This window comes from Micromys minutus (assembly GCF_963924665.1).
Source record: "Micromys minutus genome assembly, chromosome: 2".
Classification (NCBI taxonomy): domain Eukaryota; kingdom Metazoa; phylum Chordata; class Mammalia; order Rodentia; family Muridae; genus Micromys; species Micromys minutus.
The window spans coordinates 13216737-13228903 of NC_137971.1; the positions used below are offsets into that span (position 1 = coordinate 13216737).

The 12167-nt window shown below is 40.8% G+C and overlaps 1 protein-coding gene across 1 annotated transcript in view; it reads left to right on the forward strand.

The window, feature by feature from the left end:
• CFAP43 (cilia and flagella associated protein 43) overlaps positions 1 to 9963 on the forward strand; it is a gene marked incomplete at both ends in the record, with an annotated part of 83199 nt that extends 73236 nt beyond the window's left edge. Inside the window, 7 exons of the mRNA XM_080912081.1 lie at positions 2155 to 2368; positions 3331 to 3443; positions 4384 to 4543; positions 7256 to 7420; positions 8792 to 8872; positions 9494 to 9647; positions 9797 to 9963. Coding sequence (XP_080768207.1) covers positions 2155 to 2368; positions 3331 to 3443; positions 4384 to 4543; positions 7256 to 7420; positions 8792 to 8872; positions 9494 to 9647; positions 9797 to 9963 — 1054 coding nt within the window. The remainder of the gene's footprint in view (positions 1 to 2154; positions 2369 to 3330; positions 3444 to 4383; positions 4544 to 7255; positions 7421 to 8791; positions 8873 to 9493; positions 9648 to 9796) is intronic.
• Positions 9964 to 12167: the final 2204 nt, after the last annotated feature.

Genomic DNA, 12167 nt, shown 5'->3' on the forward strand with positions numbered 1-12167 from the left:
CTGAGCTGGCATACATCTTTTCCAAAGACATATTCCAACAAGCATGGCAGGCTCTGTGGTGTAAACTGGTGTCCCAGGAGACAGGCTTCTAAGACGAAACACATCTGAGGACATACTGGTTTTTACAGCTAACTGGCATTCTTTATTGCAGACCCTCCCAAAACTTGCTAGTGGCTTTTGAGTTTTCAGGAATAGCAAAACAGCAGCATCCACCCACCTCCCCCATGTATTTGACCACAAACTGCTTTTGCTGAGAAAAATCTCATGTGACTATCCTCAGGACCAAAGTTTTCATCTGCAGTGCTTTTTGTAATAAAGTTTAAAATTAAAACATGCAAAAGAAAGATAGCTCAAAATAACGATTACCTAGAGTTCTGAAATATGTTTCTAGGCAGGGAGAAGTACTGGAATATTTTACTGATTTCTAACATAATACATTTACATTTTCAAACAAATGCAATACAGAATTGCACTGTTTGTCCCAAAGGAGCAAAGTGATTTGTGTAAGGGATACAAACGTATGCTTGAGCCTTTAACAGGTTACCACAAACGCTGGGAAGTTAACCTAGTTGTCTCATGGCTGAGTTTCTCATTCCATAGTCCTTACCCCACTGTGTGTGTGTGTGTGTGTGTGTGTGTGTGTGTGTGTATAAGAGAAAGAGAGAGAGAGAATGAGTGTATCTGTGTTTGTGTGTGAGCATATATGTCTGTTCGAGTGTGTGTATATGAATGGGTGTGTGTGTAGGTGTGTGTGAGTATGAGTATGTTTATCTGTGTGTGTTTATGTGTGACTGTATATGTGTGTATATGTATGTGTTATTTGTGCAAGTGTGTGTGTATAAGAGAGAAAAATTAGTATATGTGTGTAAGTGGGTGTATATGCGTGTGTGTACCTGTGTGTTTGTGTGTGAGTGTATGTGTCTGTGTGTGAGTGTATGTATGTGTGTGAGTAAGAGTGTGTGTGTGTGTGTGTGTGTGTGTAAGCCAGACATCAATCTGTGATTCGATTCCTCAGTTCCTTTTCACCTTTTCGGTTATTGTTGTTTCTAGTTTTTGAGACAGATTCTCTCTCTGGCCTGGATCTTGTCAGTTTTTCTAGACTGACTAGCCAGAGGCCTCAGGATCTGGCCATCTTCGCACATCCAGGGCTGGGATGGCTCACACGTGTATCCACAGCAGTCGGCTTTTTCATACAAGTGCCAAGGACTGAGCACCGGTGTTTATCCTGTACAGTACTGACATCTCCCTAGCTCAGTTTCCCTATTTTCAGAAAAGCACCTTTTCATTTTATTTTTCATCTTTTGAGACAGGGCCCTAACTCCATAGCATTGGCTGGCCTGAAAGCTCAATATGTGATCCAGACTGGTCTCGAATTTTTAGTTATTTTCTTGCTTCAGACTCTTAAGTGTGGAGGTTGCAGTGTAATGAGCTCTCAGGTCTAGCTAGGGGTGTGCTACATAATAAACTGAGGGGAAGCACTTATGGTAAATAAATTTGCTTGGAAATCTAATTCCACTGTCTCACAAACCCAGAGCTGGCCTTGGGTCAGTAGATTCTCTCAGAACTGACTTACCTGTCTAGAGATACGTCACTGTCTGTCTGTCCATTGTCAAGTGTCTCCACAAGGTGTCCCCAACACAACTCTGTAACCTTCTCTGCTTCCCAGCTGCAGCCCAAGAAAACTAAGCTAATTTATCAATGCAGACAAAAAGGCCCTTCTCCCTTTCTACCTATGTCCAGGCATGCCCTATTGAAGAAAAGATGCCAGAAGTGGTTGGCCAGACAGACCCAGGGGTCACTCACACTACTATCGGGTGTCTGCCTGCCTGCTTACAATACACAGGGAAAAAAAATGGTTTCCTAATGTAGGAAAAGCTGCCATTGTCAACAATAATTACAGATGTCTGTAATTCTGGGGCATGTTTAGGGACCTAGGGTACAAACAGATAAAATGGGCACTTGTCCCTGAAGTAACCCACTCACCAACCCTGAAGTGACAAAGGAAATTACCATACAGTGTCAGGCTTAGGCTAACTGTCTGTTACTTAACAGTATTTTTCTGTTTGTTTTTGGTTGGTTGGTTGGTTGGTTTGGGTTTTGGTATTTGTGAGAGTATTAAAGGTTGATGGATTTTTTTTTTCTTGCTAATACCAGGGTTCACAAACAGAAAACACAGGCAGATGTGACCAGTCTTGTTCCTTATGGAGAGCGACCAGGATCCGGCAAGTTAAATAAGGAAAACTTTGCCCAGCTAATGAAATCCATGGATGAGTTGGACAATATCAATTACATGCCTGAAGGCTTGGACCCCTCCGTCTGGGAACACTTCTGTGCAGCTAGACGAGCAAAAGTGGAAAATGAATACAAAGTATATAACTTCATTTTAAATTGTATTTTAAGTGTGCTAATAGAAAATAACACACCTGTCAGTGTATCCAGGAAGACTAAGGCTCTCTTGCTGGGTGGTAATTAGTAATAACAATAATAACATAACAGAAGTCACATAGTAAGTATTATTTCCAATGATGTAAATCCTCAAGGTCCAAAATGAGGGCCACTAGTGTTAAGCAGTCACTGTGCACTGGAAATAGATGTGCCCAGAACTGCAATGTCCTCGGAGTGGAAAACACATACAGATTTAGAAGTCCTACCATAAAGCAAGGGAAGAAGACCTACCACGAAACAAGAGAAAAATGTCTCATTAACAATTTTTGCATTGCCTCTGAGCAGAATAATATCTTGGAGAGATCGTGTTCCGTAAAAAGTGTTAGTAAAATTAAATCCACCTCTTTCTTTCACTTCTGATAAAGTGACCACAACACATTTGAAATCGCACGTGTGGCTCACACTGCCTTTCTCCTGGACAGCACTGTTAGAAACGGTCTAGTTTTACACGGGGTTATATTTAGTTGGCCAGAAGCAGCTTCATCCTGTGCTGGGAGAGGTGATGAGGATGAAATAAAGGGAAAGGGCCGAGAGCGTGTTTAGCTGTTGAGAGGCCTGCTGCCTCCTGAACACCTCTCTCTCCTCCCTCCTAACGCCCTAAAGTGGGGACACACAGCATCAGATTGGCAAATGTGCATTAAGTGTTTATGAGTCTAGACTTTCATCTAAAGCGATAGGAACGGATTTTAAAATGGTATATATACAGGTACATGATACACGCACAACTGCACACTTGATTTCCAGCAAGAGGCCAACTTGACGTTCTTTCTTGTGGAATGTGCCAGCCATGTTTTACAAAAGGGTTGGGAAGAGATTTAAATTAATGTCAGTCTCCGAGAAAGGTAGGCTTGTTAAGCCCTGACGCGCTGCGGTTGCGTTTATCAGTTGAAGCAGAAGGCCGCCTGCATGCTGGAAATGACCACTTTTCTCCGGAAGCGTATGGAAGAGGACGACGCGGTGCACCAGGAGATCGAGAAAGTGTTCCACGAGCTCATCCGGTAACTCAAGCTTCCCGGGGCCTGCGTGTCTCTCATCCACAGCCACAGCGTGAGCTGGGCTCTCGGAAGCAGGGCCATCTTTGCAGTGCCAGCCTCCTGCCTGGCTGAGCCACTGCGGGCTCTGTCTGTTGCGGCCCTGGCCCTGGGCTGAAATGTTCTCTTTTTAAAATGTGCACTTTGTTACACAAGACTAGTTTCAAAAGAGAATTCCCCAAGTGTTGTCTTAACACAAAAGCAAACTTTGGGGGAGGGGGTTGTACTTTTGTGGAAATATGATCCCACCATATAAAAATACAAAGAACCTGTCTCTGCCAATGGAGAGACTTCTGGGCTCAAGATGGAGTAGAAGACCAAGCAGATTTCCAGATAATTTCTCTATAAACACCCACCCGGTTTATGTCTTTCTTCATGGAGCCTGGGTGCTTTATATAAAGTTTTTGCTTCAAAAGGCTCTATGTGCAGCCACATGAATAAATACTTGTGTGAGCATCCCAAATTCATCACCAAATATCAGTTTTAGATGTAGACTGTAGGGAGAATATGAATTATGTAATAGACTTGAAAAGTAGCATATATATATTATTGTTACATTATTAAAAATCAATAAGGTCAAACTTCTATTTAGAGCTTTTCTAGTGCATTTAAAAATTCTTTTCATTGCAATACAAATGATACAATTTTTCTCTTAATCTTGAAGCGTTTATGACTGTAATTTTGTCCACACTGTTGTTTCAACAATCCAAGTAGAATCCCAGCTCAAAGTGAAGAGGTGCCTGGAGGGTCTTCTAGATAGTTTCATCTTTGGGGTGACTCTGTGTCACCCCGGGTGCATCCCTTCGGTCAGAATTCTAAGTCTCATACAATAGGTGAAGTTAGAAAACCCGAACATATACTAAACATAAACGTGCACAAATACTCTTTGAAGTCTTTTTCCATTTAGATTACAGGAGGAGAAAGTGAAATTCCAGGTGAATTTGACAGTGCAGATTCTTCTTAAACAAGGACAAGTGGAACTGGAGAATTTCCAGTTTATTCTGGAGTATTCTGATGCAATTCTCATCAATAAGAATATAATTGAAGACTTGAATTCTGTGATTCGGGTAATTATAGGTTTTTTTTTTTTTTTTTTTTTTTTTTTTTTTTATAAACATACTGCCTTTTGTATAAAATGCTTTATAGTATCTCTCGTTCCCGTGGTAAGAGTGCTGGTTATTTTACGTCAATTTAACACAAGCTGGAGACACTGGAGAGAGGAAGCCTCAATTGAAAACATGTCTTCATAAAGATGGGGCATTAGCTAAGCCTGGAGGACATTCTCAAGTTAGTGACTGGTGGGGAGGCTCCTACCCCTTGTGGATGGGTCCATCCTTCTCAGGTTCTATAAGAAAGCAGGCTAAGCCATGAGGAGTAAGCCAGTAAGCAGCTCCCCCACACTCCCCCTTATGGCCTCTGCGTTAGCTTCTCCTGCAGGTTCCTGCCCTGTTTGGGTTCTTTTCCTGATTTCTGATGATGATGAACACTAACGTGGAAGGTAGGCCTAATGAACCCATTCCCCAGGTTGTTTTCGGATATGGCGTGTCATCACTGCAAAGGTAACCCTAAGACAGTACTTAACTTAGTTGTATCCGTGTTTTCTCTCAGTAGCTGCCATTAGAATCACCCATAGAACTTTGTAAATGTGTCCAGACCTTGCCCCTATCTCTAAGTATTTATAAAAATCTCTTCTACATGATTCTAAGGTACAACAAGTTCAGGACAGTGAGGTTAAATGTCCTTTCTAATGTACCTTAGTTTATACAACCCGTAGTATATAATCTCTTTGATTTACATAGTTCTGTTATATCTCTATTTACAATTCTAGCTTTAGATATGAGAGTTCCCACCCCCACCACACCCCACCAGTACTTTAATCTAGCTAAGGTTTGCCAATCTTACTGATTTTTTTCTTTCAGTAACCAACTTTTGATTTCATGGCTTTCATTCTTTATGTTTTCCTATATATCTCCATCCATCCATCCATCCATCCATCCATCCATCCATCCATCCACCCACCCACTCACCCATCCACCCACTCATCCATCTACCCACCCACTCGCCCACCCACCCACCCATCCATCCATCCGAGTTACTCTTATCTTTCTGCTGGCTTTGGCTTTACCCCCCCCCCCCCACACACACATACAGTTAAATTACTGATGCAAACTTCTCTTTTTCTTAACTGTATAGCAAGGAAATCTGAATTAATGCCTACTTAGCTTTAGGGGTATTGGAATCTCTGCCTCTCTAAACCTGGGCTCCGTGCTGTAGTCACTCTGTCTTTCCATAGTATGCACTCATTAACATTGACGTATGGAGACGGTTGTGTGCCTTTTTCTTTTAAAAGGAGTAATTAGGAACCAGAATGGCTTTTACATCTACATATGTATTCAGAGTTCCTCCTTAATATTTTTACCCCTGTCCTTCTTTGAGTTCCTTCTACTATCTCTTACCTTGTTTGAAGACTTCCTTTAGCATCTTTACACAACTGGTCCACGAACACTGGATTTCTTCCATCCACTCAGTTCCCCTCAAAATGTCTTAGTTTTGTCCTTCATTTAAAAATATCCCACTCTTCATTCCGATTTTTGAGAAAGGTCTTGCTACATTGCCTAGGCTGGCCTCAAACTTAGAATCCATCCAACTTAGCCTTCATTTCTGAAACATGGCTTTTGTAACTACACTATTCTTAAATTCTTGGTTGACAGGACTTGCAGGGTGTCTTTTCTCTTTTGTTTTCTTTCAATCTTTTCTCCCTTAGCTTTTCTCTAGTTTTTGCTTTGCTTCAGTTTTTCTGTTTTGGTTTCTCTTACCCTTTCACTACCAAAACCACTCCTCTGAGCCAGAAATGCTGGTTCCAATCTCGAGCCAAAACTAGACAATCAACGTAGGGTCCCCAGCCTTCTACGTTCTTCAAGTGTTCTTGGTAAACATGGAGTGGAGGTTTGCAGAAAACATCATGCTTAGCCAGGTTTGGTGATGTCTATAAACTCCAGAATTCAAGAGGCCAGGGCAGAAAGATACAAGTTCAGTGCCAGCCTGGATTACGTACCAAGATCATGTCTCAGAAGATCTTAAAATTGTTAAAATTGGGGGCTGGAGAGATGGCTCAGCAGTTAAGAGGACTGACTGCTCTTCCAGAGGTCCTGAGTTCAATTCCCAGGAACCACATGGTGGCTCACAACCATCTGTGATGGGATCTGATGTCCTCTTCTGGTGTGTCTGAAGATGGCTACTATGTACTCATATACAATAAATAAATAAATAGTTAAAGTTGTATGTTGAGTAGCTGAAAATAGTATTGATAACTGTGGGTGGAAAGACTGGGAGACTGTAGCTTTGGCTGGAGTCAGAGAGTGAAGAGTTTTGACCTTTGTTAATTTAAGACGTATTTAAAACTTTTCAGTGGAATGTCTAACCTTGACTGAGTTCAGAGTCGAGTCCTCTCTATAGATCACATGTAACTAATTGCATATAGATTATTGCACAGATATCTACCAATAGATAATTTTAAGCCACGAGATTGGTCGAGACAACCTAGGAAGTTAGACAGACCAAAATTAGGGAGTTTGTGTTTGTACCTCCAATCCAACTCTTTGCTACTAGCTACAAGATAGATGCTGGTGTGCCTAACCACGCTAACTGCACGCTTTATCCAGGAGGATCAGATGCACAGACGTGAAGGCTTCCAAACCCATACAGGTTATCAGACTGAGTCTTGGAGAGCAGTTTCGGATGTTCAGAATCAGAGCGTGACTACTCATTTACCGTTTTAGGCTCAAGGACAAAGGAAAGTGGCTAGCATGGTGGAAAGTAAAGAGGTCCACAAAGGAATATATCAGATTGAGTGGGAGCACAAGAAAATGGAGATGGAGATGGAGGACCTAAACCAGAAGGCCTGGGACATCCAGATGCTATTCTTCTCTCGAGATCGACAGAAGGCAAGTCTTCCTTGTCCCAGCGTGCGTGCGTGCGTGTGTGTGTGTGTGTGTGTGTGTGTGTGTGCATGCGTGCAAGAGCTCATTCACAAATAATAGGAAGCCTCCCTAATGGCGAGCATACACCAAGCCAGATCTGTGGACATGACCAATTTCTTTTGCTTACAGAGGTTTAATTTGCTTATTCCGAGACTCTTAAATTTCCCATCTCTCTAGACACTCACTCAGGTTTAAAATTTTGAGTCGGCTTTGGTGTTGTTCCTGTACTTGTCTTTCCCAATTTATCGATTTTTGTCTCCTGTTTCTATAAGATACTCTGTCTTATAATTAGCCCCTAACTAGTCTCTTGCCTTGGCGTCTCTCATTCTTATTCATTCTGATTCTCTCTGTCTCTGTCTCTCTTCCTTCCTCTCCCCTCCCCACCCCTCCCTTTCCTCTCAAAATCCACTTGGTTTATTATTTTGTATACTGCTGTCATACTGAACTCCTACTTGATTTTAGTAATGTCTACTCAAATATTTTAAACGATACTATTTAGCTACCAAATAAACCACAAAGCCCCTAGGTAGACAGTGTCTTTCAACTTGCCTTCAGGGAAAGTAAGGTATAACTCTTATCCATCCGGTATTCTCAAACAAAATGGGGAAGGGAGGGAAGGAGGGGTAAGGGTGTGAAGGCTAACAATCGGCCTTGGGTGTTTTTCTTAGGAATGTTTCCACATACTTCAGCTGGACTGGCTGACCAGCAAGCTCCAGGGCACCCCTAGTGCTGGGAATCTGAAGTCAGACCCTCCTGCTTATCAGGCAAACATGGTTTCAACCGAGCCATCCCTCAAGGGCTCAAAAGGATTTGCTTTTGTTCTCAAGGGCTCCGGATCAGAAACATCCTCCCCTCCCCCACCTCACTCCAGTCTTGCTTTCCTTTGTTCCTTGTCCCCTGCCCTTCTCCACCTTATCTACTTGGTTTGTGAACATTTAACTTAGGCCATTTTCTCCATTAAGTCTTTCTTGATTTCCCAAGTCTGGAGAAACCCTAACCCCTCACAAACTGCCTCTGCTAACACGGGACATATCTGCTGGTAACTAATGGTTTCTGCTTGCCCTCTTTTTTTCTTGAAGGCTAGTTCACACAGACACTATGTTTGGTGAGTTGAACAAATGGAAAAAAAAAAAAAAATCAAGTAATAATTAGCATATGGATAGAGTGTATTGATAGCTAAATACAAGTAACTTTTATAGCACAAAAGCCAAATCTTAACATACAGATATTTGCTATAACTATAACTTTCAAAGCTGCTTACAGTTACCTAAACAAAATAAAAATTATCCTTGCATGTATTGTGATGCCTTCCCCCCACCCCCTTTTTTTTTAAAGTACCTAAATGAACCAAACTACGAGAATGTGATTGCCATTCAGATCGGAATAATGGAGCAAACCATTAGTGTTATAGATAAGGTCAGTCTCAAGCCTATCAGTTATTATAAAGCTAACATTGTTACTCATGTGGACAAAGTAATATTTCAGTCACAACTAATAGGAACTTGATAATTTACTGATATTCATGAAAACCAGAGGCCCCTGAATGTGTCTTTGTAGCCATAGCCAGTGATAAGGCAGCAGCTTTTCTCTGGATATTGGAAATAATCTCTGAGCGTGGACTTGCTTTCACAGTAGCTAAATCTGAGCCACACAAGTACTAATTGTTTTCTTCGAATTTTGGAATTTTTTTTTTTTTAGTATAACAATAAAAAAAACTGGTTTACTGTATAGCATGTAAGATTGAAGGGAAGCAATTGCCAAAGTTTTAAAATGTTCATTGTTAAGACCACATAAAATCTTATCTGAAGTGTGGTATTAACATTCTATCTTTTAACAAAAAACCTGAGTGTCTACTATGGACAGACTGTCCAACAGAGGGGGATGGAGATATATATATATATATATATATATATATATATATATATATATATATATATAATTATTATCTTAGTGATGATAAAGTATTTTAAAAGTACAAATCTTTTATGAACTTTTTTCCAACATTGTTTTGGGGTTCTGTGGGAACAAAAATTTCAGAATCACAAGAAGAATGTAGAAAACTGCAAAAAACTACTCAAGAAATTGGGGAAATACAGCAATCAGAAGGATGTAGCTAACTACACTCTAAGCTGTAATCTACGGGAAGAACTGGTGGCCATCTCAGAGAGACAAGACATTTGCAATGTAATAGGTGAGCTCTTTTTCTCAATTAAAGGGACTCTAGCCAGTTCCCGAGAGCTGAACAACAGTCACAGCTCCCAGCATCCCCTGTGACTGGACTGATCTTAGGGTTGCTTCCATAGGAGTAGTAACTGCTTCCGTACTCCATCTCTGGATTAGGCTCTAAGCTGACCTGTGAGAAGATTGCCAAAGAACGCTACGACAACCTGATGAAGCAGCAAAAGCTGACACACCTCTCCAAGCAGCAAGCTGAGCAGATTTCAATACTGCAGGCTGAAGTAGAAAGACTGAGGATGAAAACATTCCCTGCTCTCGTCCCAATGTAGAACACCAGCAGAAGGTAGACCAATGCCTGAACTAATGTCTCTTGGATAGAATCTTCTTTCTCTCGTATCAGAAAACTTAAGTGGATCACCTCTTAGCCGCACATTTTTAATAATACAGTTTAGGTGGTTACTCCGTATAGATACTTGTCCTACATGAATAAATGAGTAAAATATCAGTGTCGTTTATATTAAAGAACAGTGGTTTTCAGCCAAGAAACACCAGATTGTAAACTATATTTTGGAACAGTCTTCCTTCCTTCCCTATAGTAACCGAACTCAATTTTTATGTTTTACCCAAAAAGGGTTCAGCAAACAAGTGCTCACTCCCTTAATTCATTCTACTCCTGTAAAATATGCTAATTCTGTAAGACAACTCGCTGGTGAACTAAATCCCATCCCACTCTCCAATAGCTGTGGTTTGCTGATTCCAAATGACATCAGGATCACTTATCATTGTCCCCACGTGATAGCAATGTCCCTCCCAATTTTCTGTAATTTATAATCTGGACTTAAGCTTAATGTACATCACAATATCTAGCACATGCTTGAATGGGTAAAAAGAGTAATCAAAACAAATCTTTTACTTAGGAGCATACTCCTGTGATTTCACAATTATTGGAATTAGCTGCCAATATGGGTTACATAGACTACCTCAAAAAAATTTTTTTTCCATTTAGTTTGTCTTGCCCTATTCTTGTTTATCCGTTTTTAATCCTATTTTATTATTATCCCTAGGAGCCTGTTTTAGTTTTCTGAGACAGAGGAGTGGATCTGGATGGGAGGGGAAGGAGAAACGGGGAGTAGAGGGAAGGGAAACTGTAATCAGAATATATTTAAGGGGGAAAAAAGCTATTTCCAATAAGAGGAAAAAAATTACTACCACCAACTATCACAGATGTAAAAAAAGTTTTTAAAAATCCATTTAGAAGAAACTCTCAAGGTATATTAACTGATTTTTCCCATGAATGCTCAGCAAGACCAACACCTCTTTGCTGACTCTTTCTTCACTAGACTGACTCTCTATGGAGTTTAGATGATTTAGCAGAGAAGCCATACTTCCTGTATGACTTCTGAGAAACTGAGGAGTAGGGATGGGATCAAGAGGTACAGGCACTTTATACTTAGCATGGAATCTCCAGGTCTGACAACTGTAGAGCCAACCATGGATATACTAGATTTGGTTTTTCTCTTTCCTAGTATTACAGTCATGTCACTTGAGTTGCCTGAATACTCTCTTAGCTAAAAGGCAATGTCCTAAATTTACTGGGCTAATTCTGCTCTTAATGGAGCAAACAGCCTGTGCCACTTCTGGCTTATCACCAATTCTTGGTGGTGCTCCATCCTCAGCTGTCTCAGCTTTGAAACATGGATAAGCTGAGCTTGGAGGACGACTTTCCAAAGATCCCTTCCAGTTCAGTGGTCTGACAGGTCCTTTGGTAGTAGGGCTCGTATCATATGCTCTGGCCCATCCTTCAACACTGTTCATGGTACCAATGCCTCTCAGCTTCTGCTGAACAGCAATTATGTTCATAATTTTTTTTACAGTTCATTACCAACTAGTGATATAGTCATTTATGACCTTATGTAGAAGAAGAACAGATTCACAAATGCAGATGGCAAGAGAGAACTCATACATGTAGTATATGGTAGTTGAGTGTGTGCAGGTTTGAATCTCCCATTGTATCAAACAGCAAGAACTTTTAGATTAGAAGGGAAGGGATGTGCTCAACTAAAAGTTCTTGGAAAAGACTCTAGAATACTGGCCATTTAGAAACTAAAACTTTTTGTAGATCTCAAAGCAGAAATCATGAAGCTTCAGGAATAATTAGTAGACAGAACAAGGAAGCCACAAGGCTCTCCCTCCGTCTATCTGCCTATACAGACTAGCTATTCTTAAAGATGACAGCCCTGTGTCTTTCAAGTTCATACAGTAACTACAGCAACAGCATCATGCTTTCTCAGCAACTGGGCCAGCTTATGTCACATCTTCACATATAGCTAAGACTAGAGGTATCCTAGTTATTGAGACAGGGTTCTGGCTGAGGTTCCAATTTCTATCACAGATAAAGCTACAGAGGCAACTGTGAAGAACCTTTCATGCCAGGATCTTTCAAGTAGGAAATATGGATATGAAGCATCCCAAGAATCAGATGCTCATTTTACTAACTAAAGAAAATAACAACAAACGGGAGTAAACTGTAGAC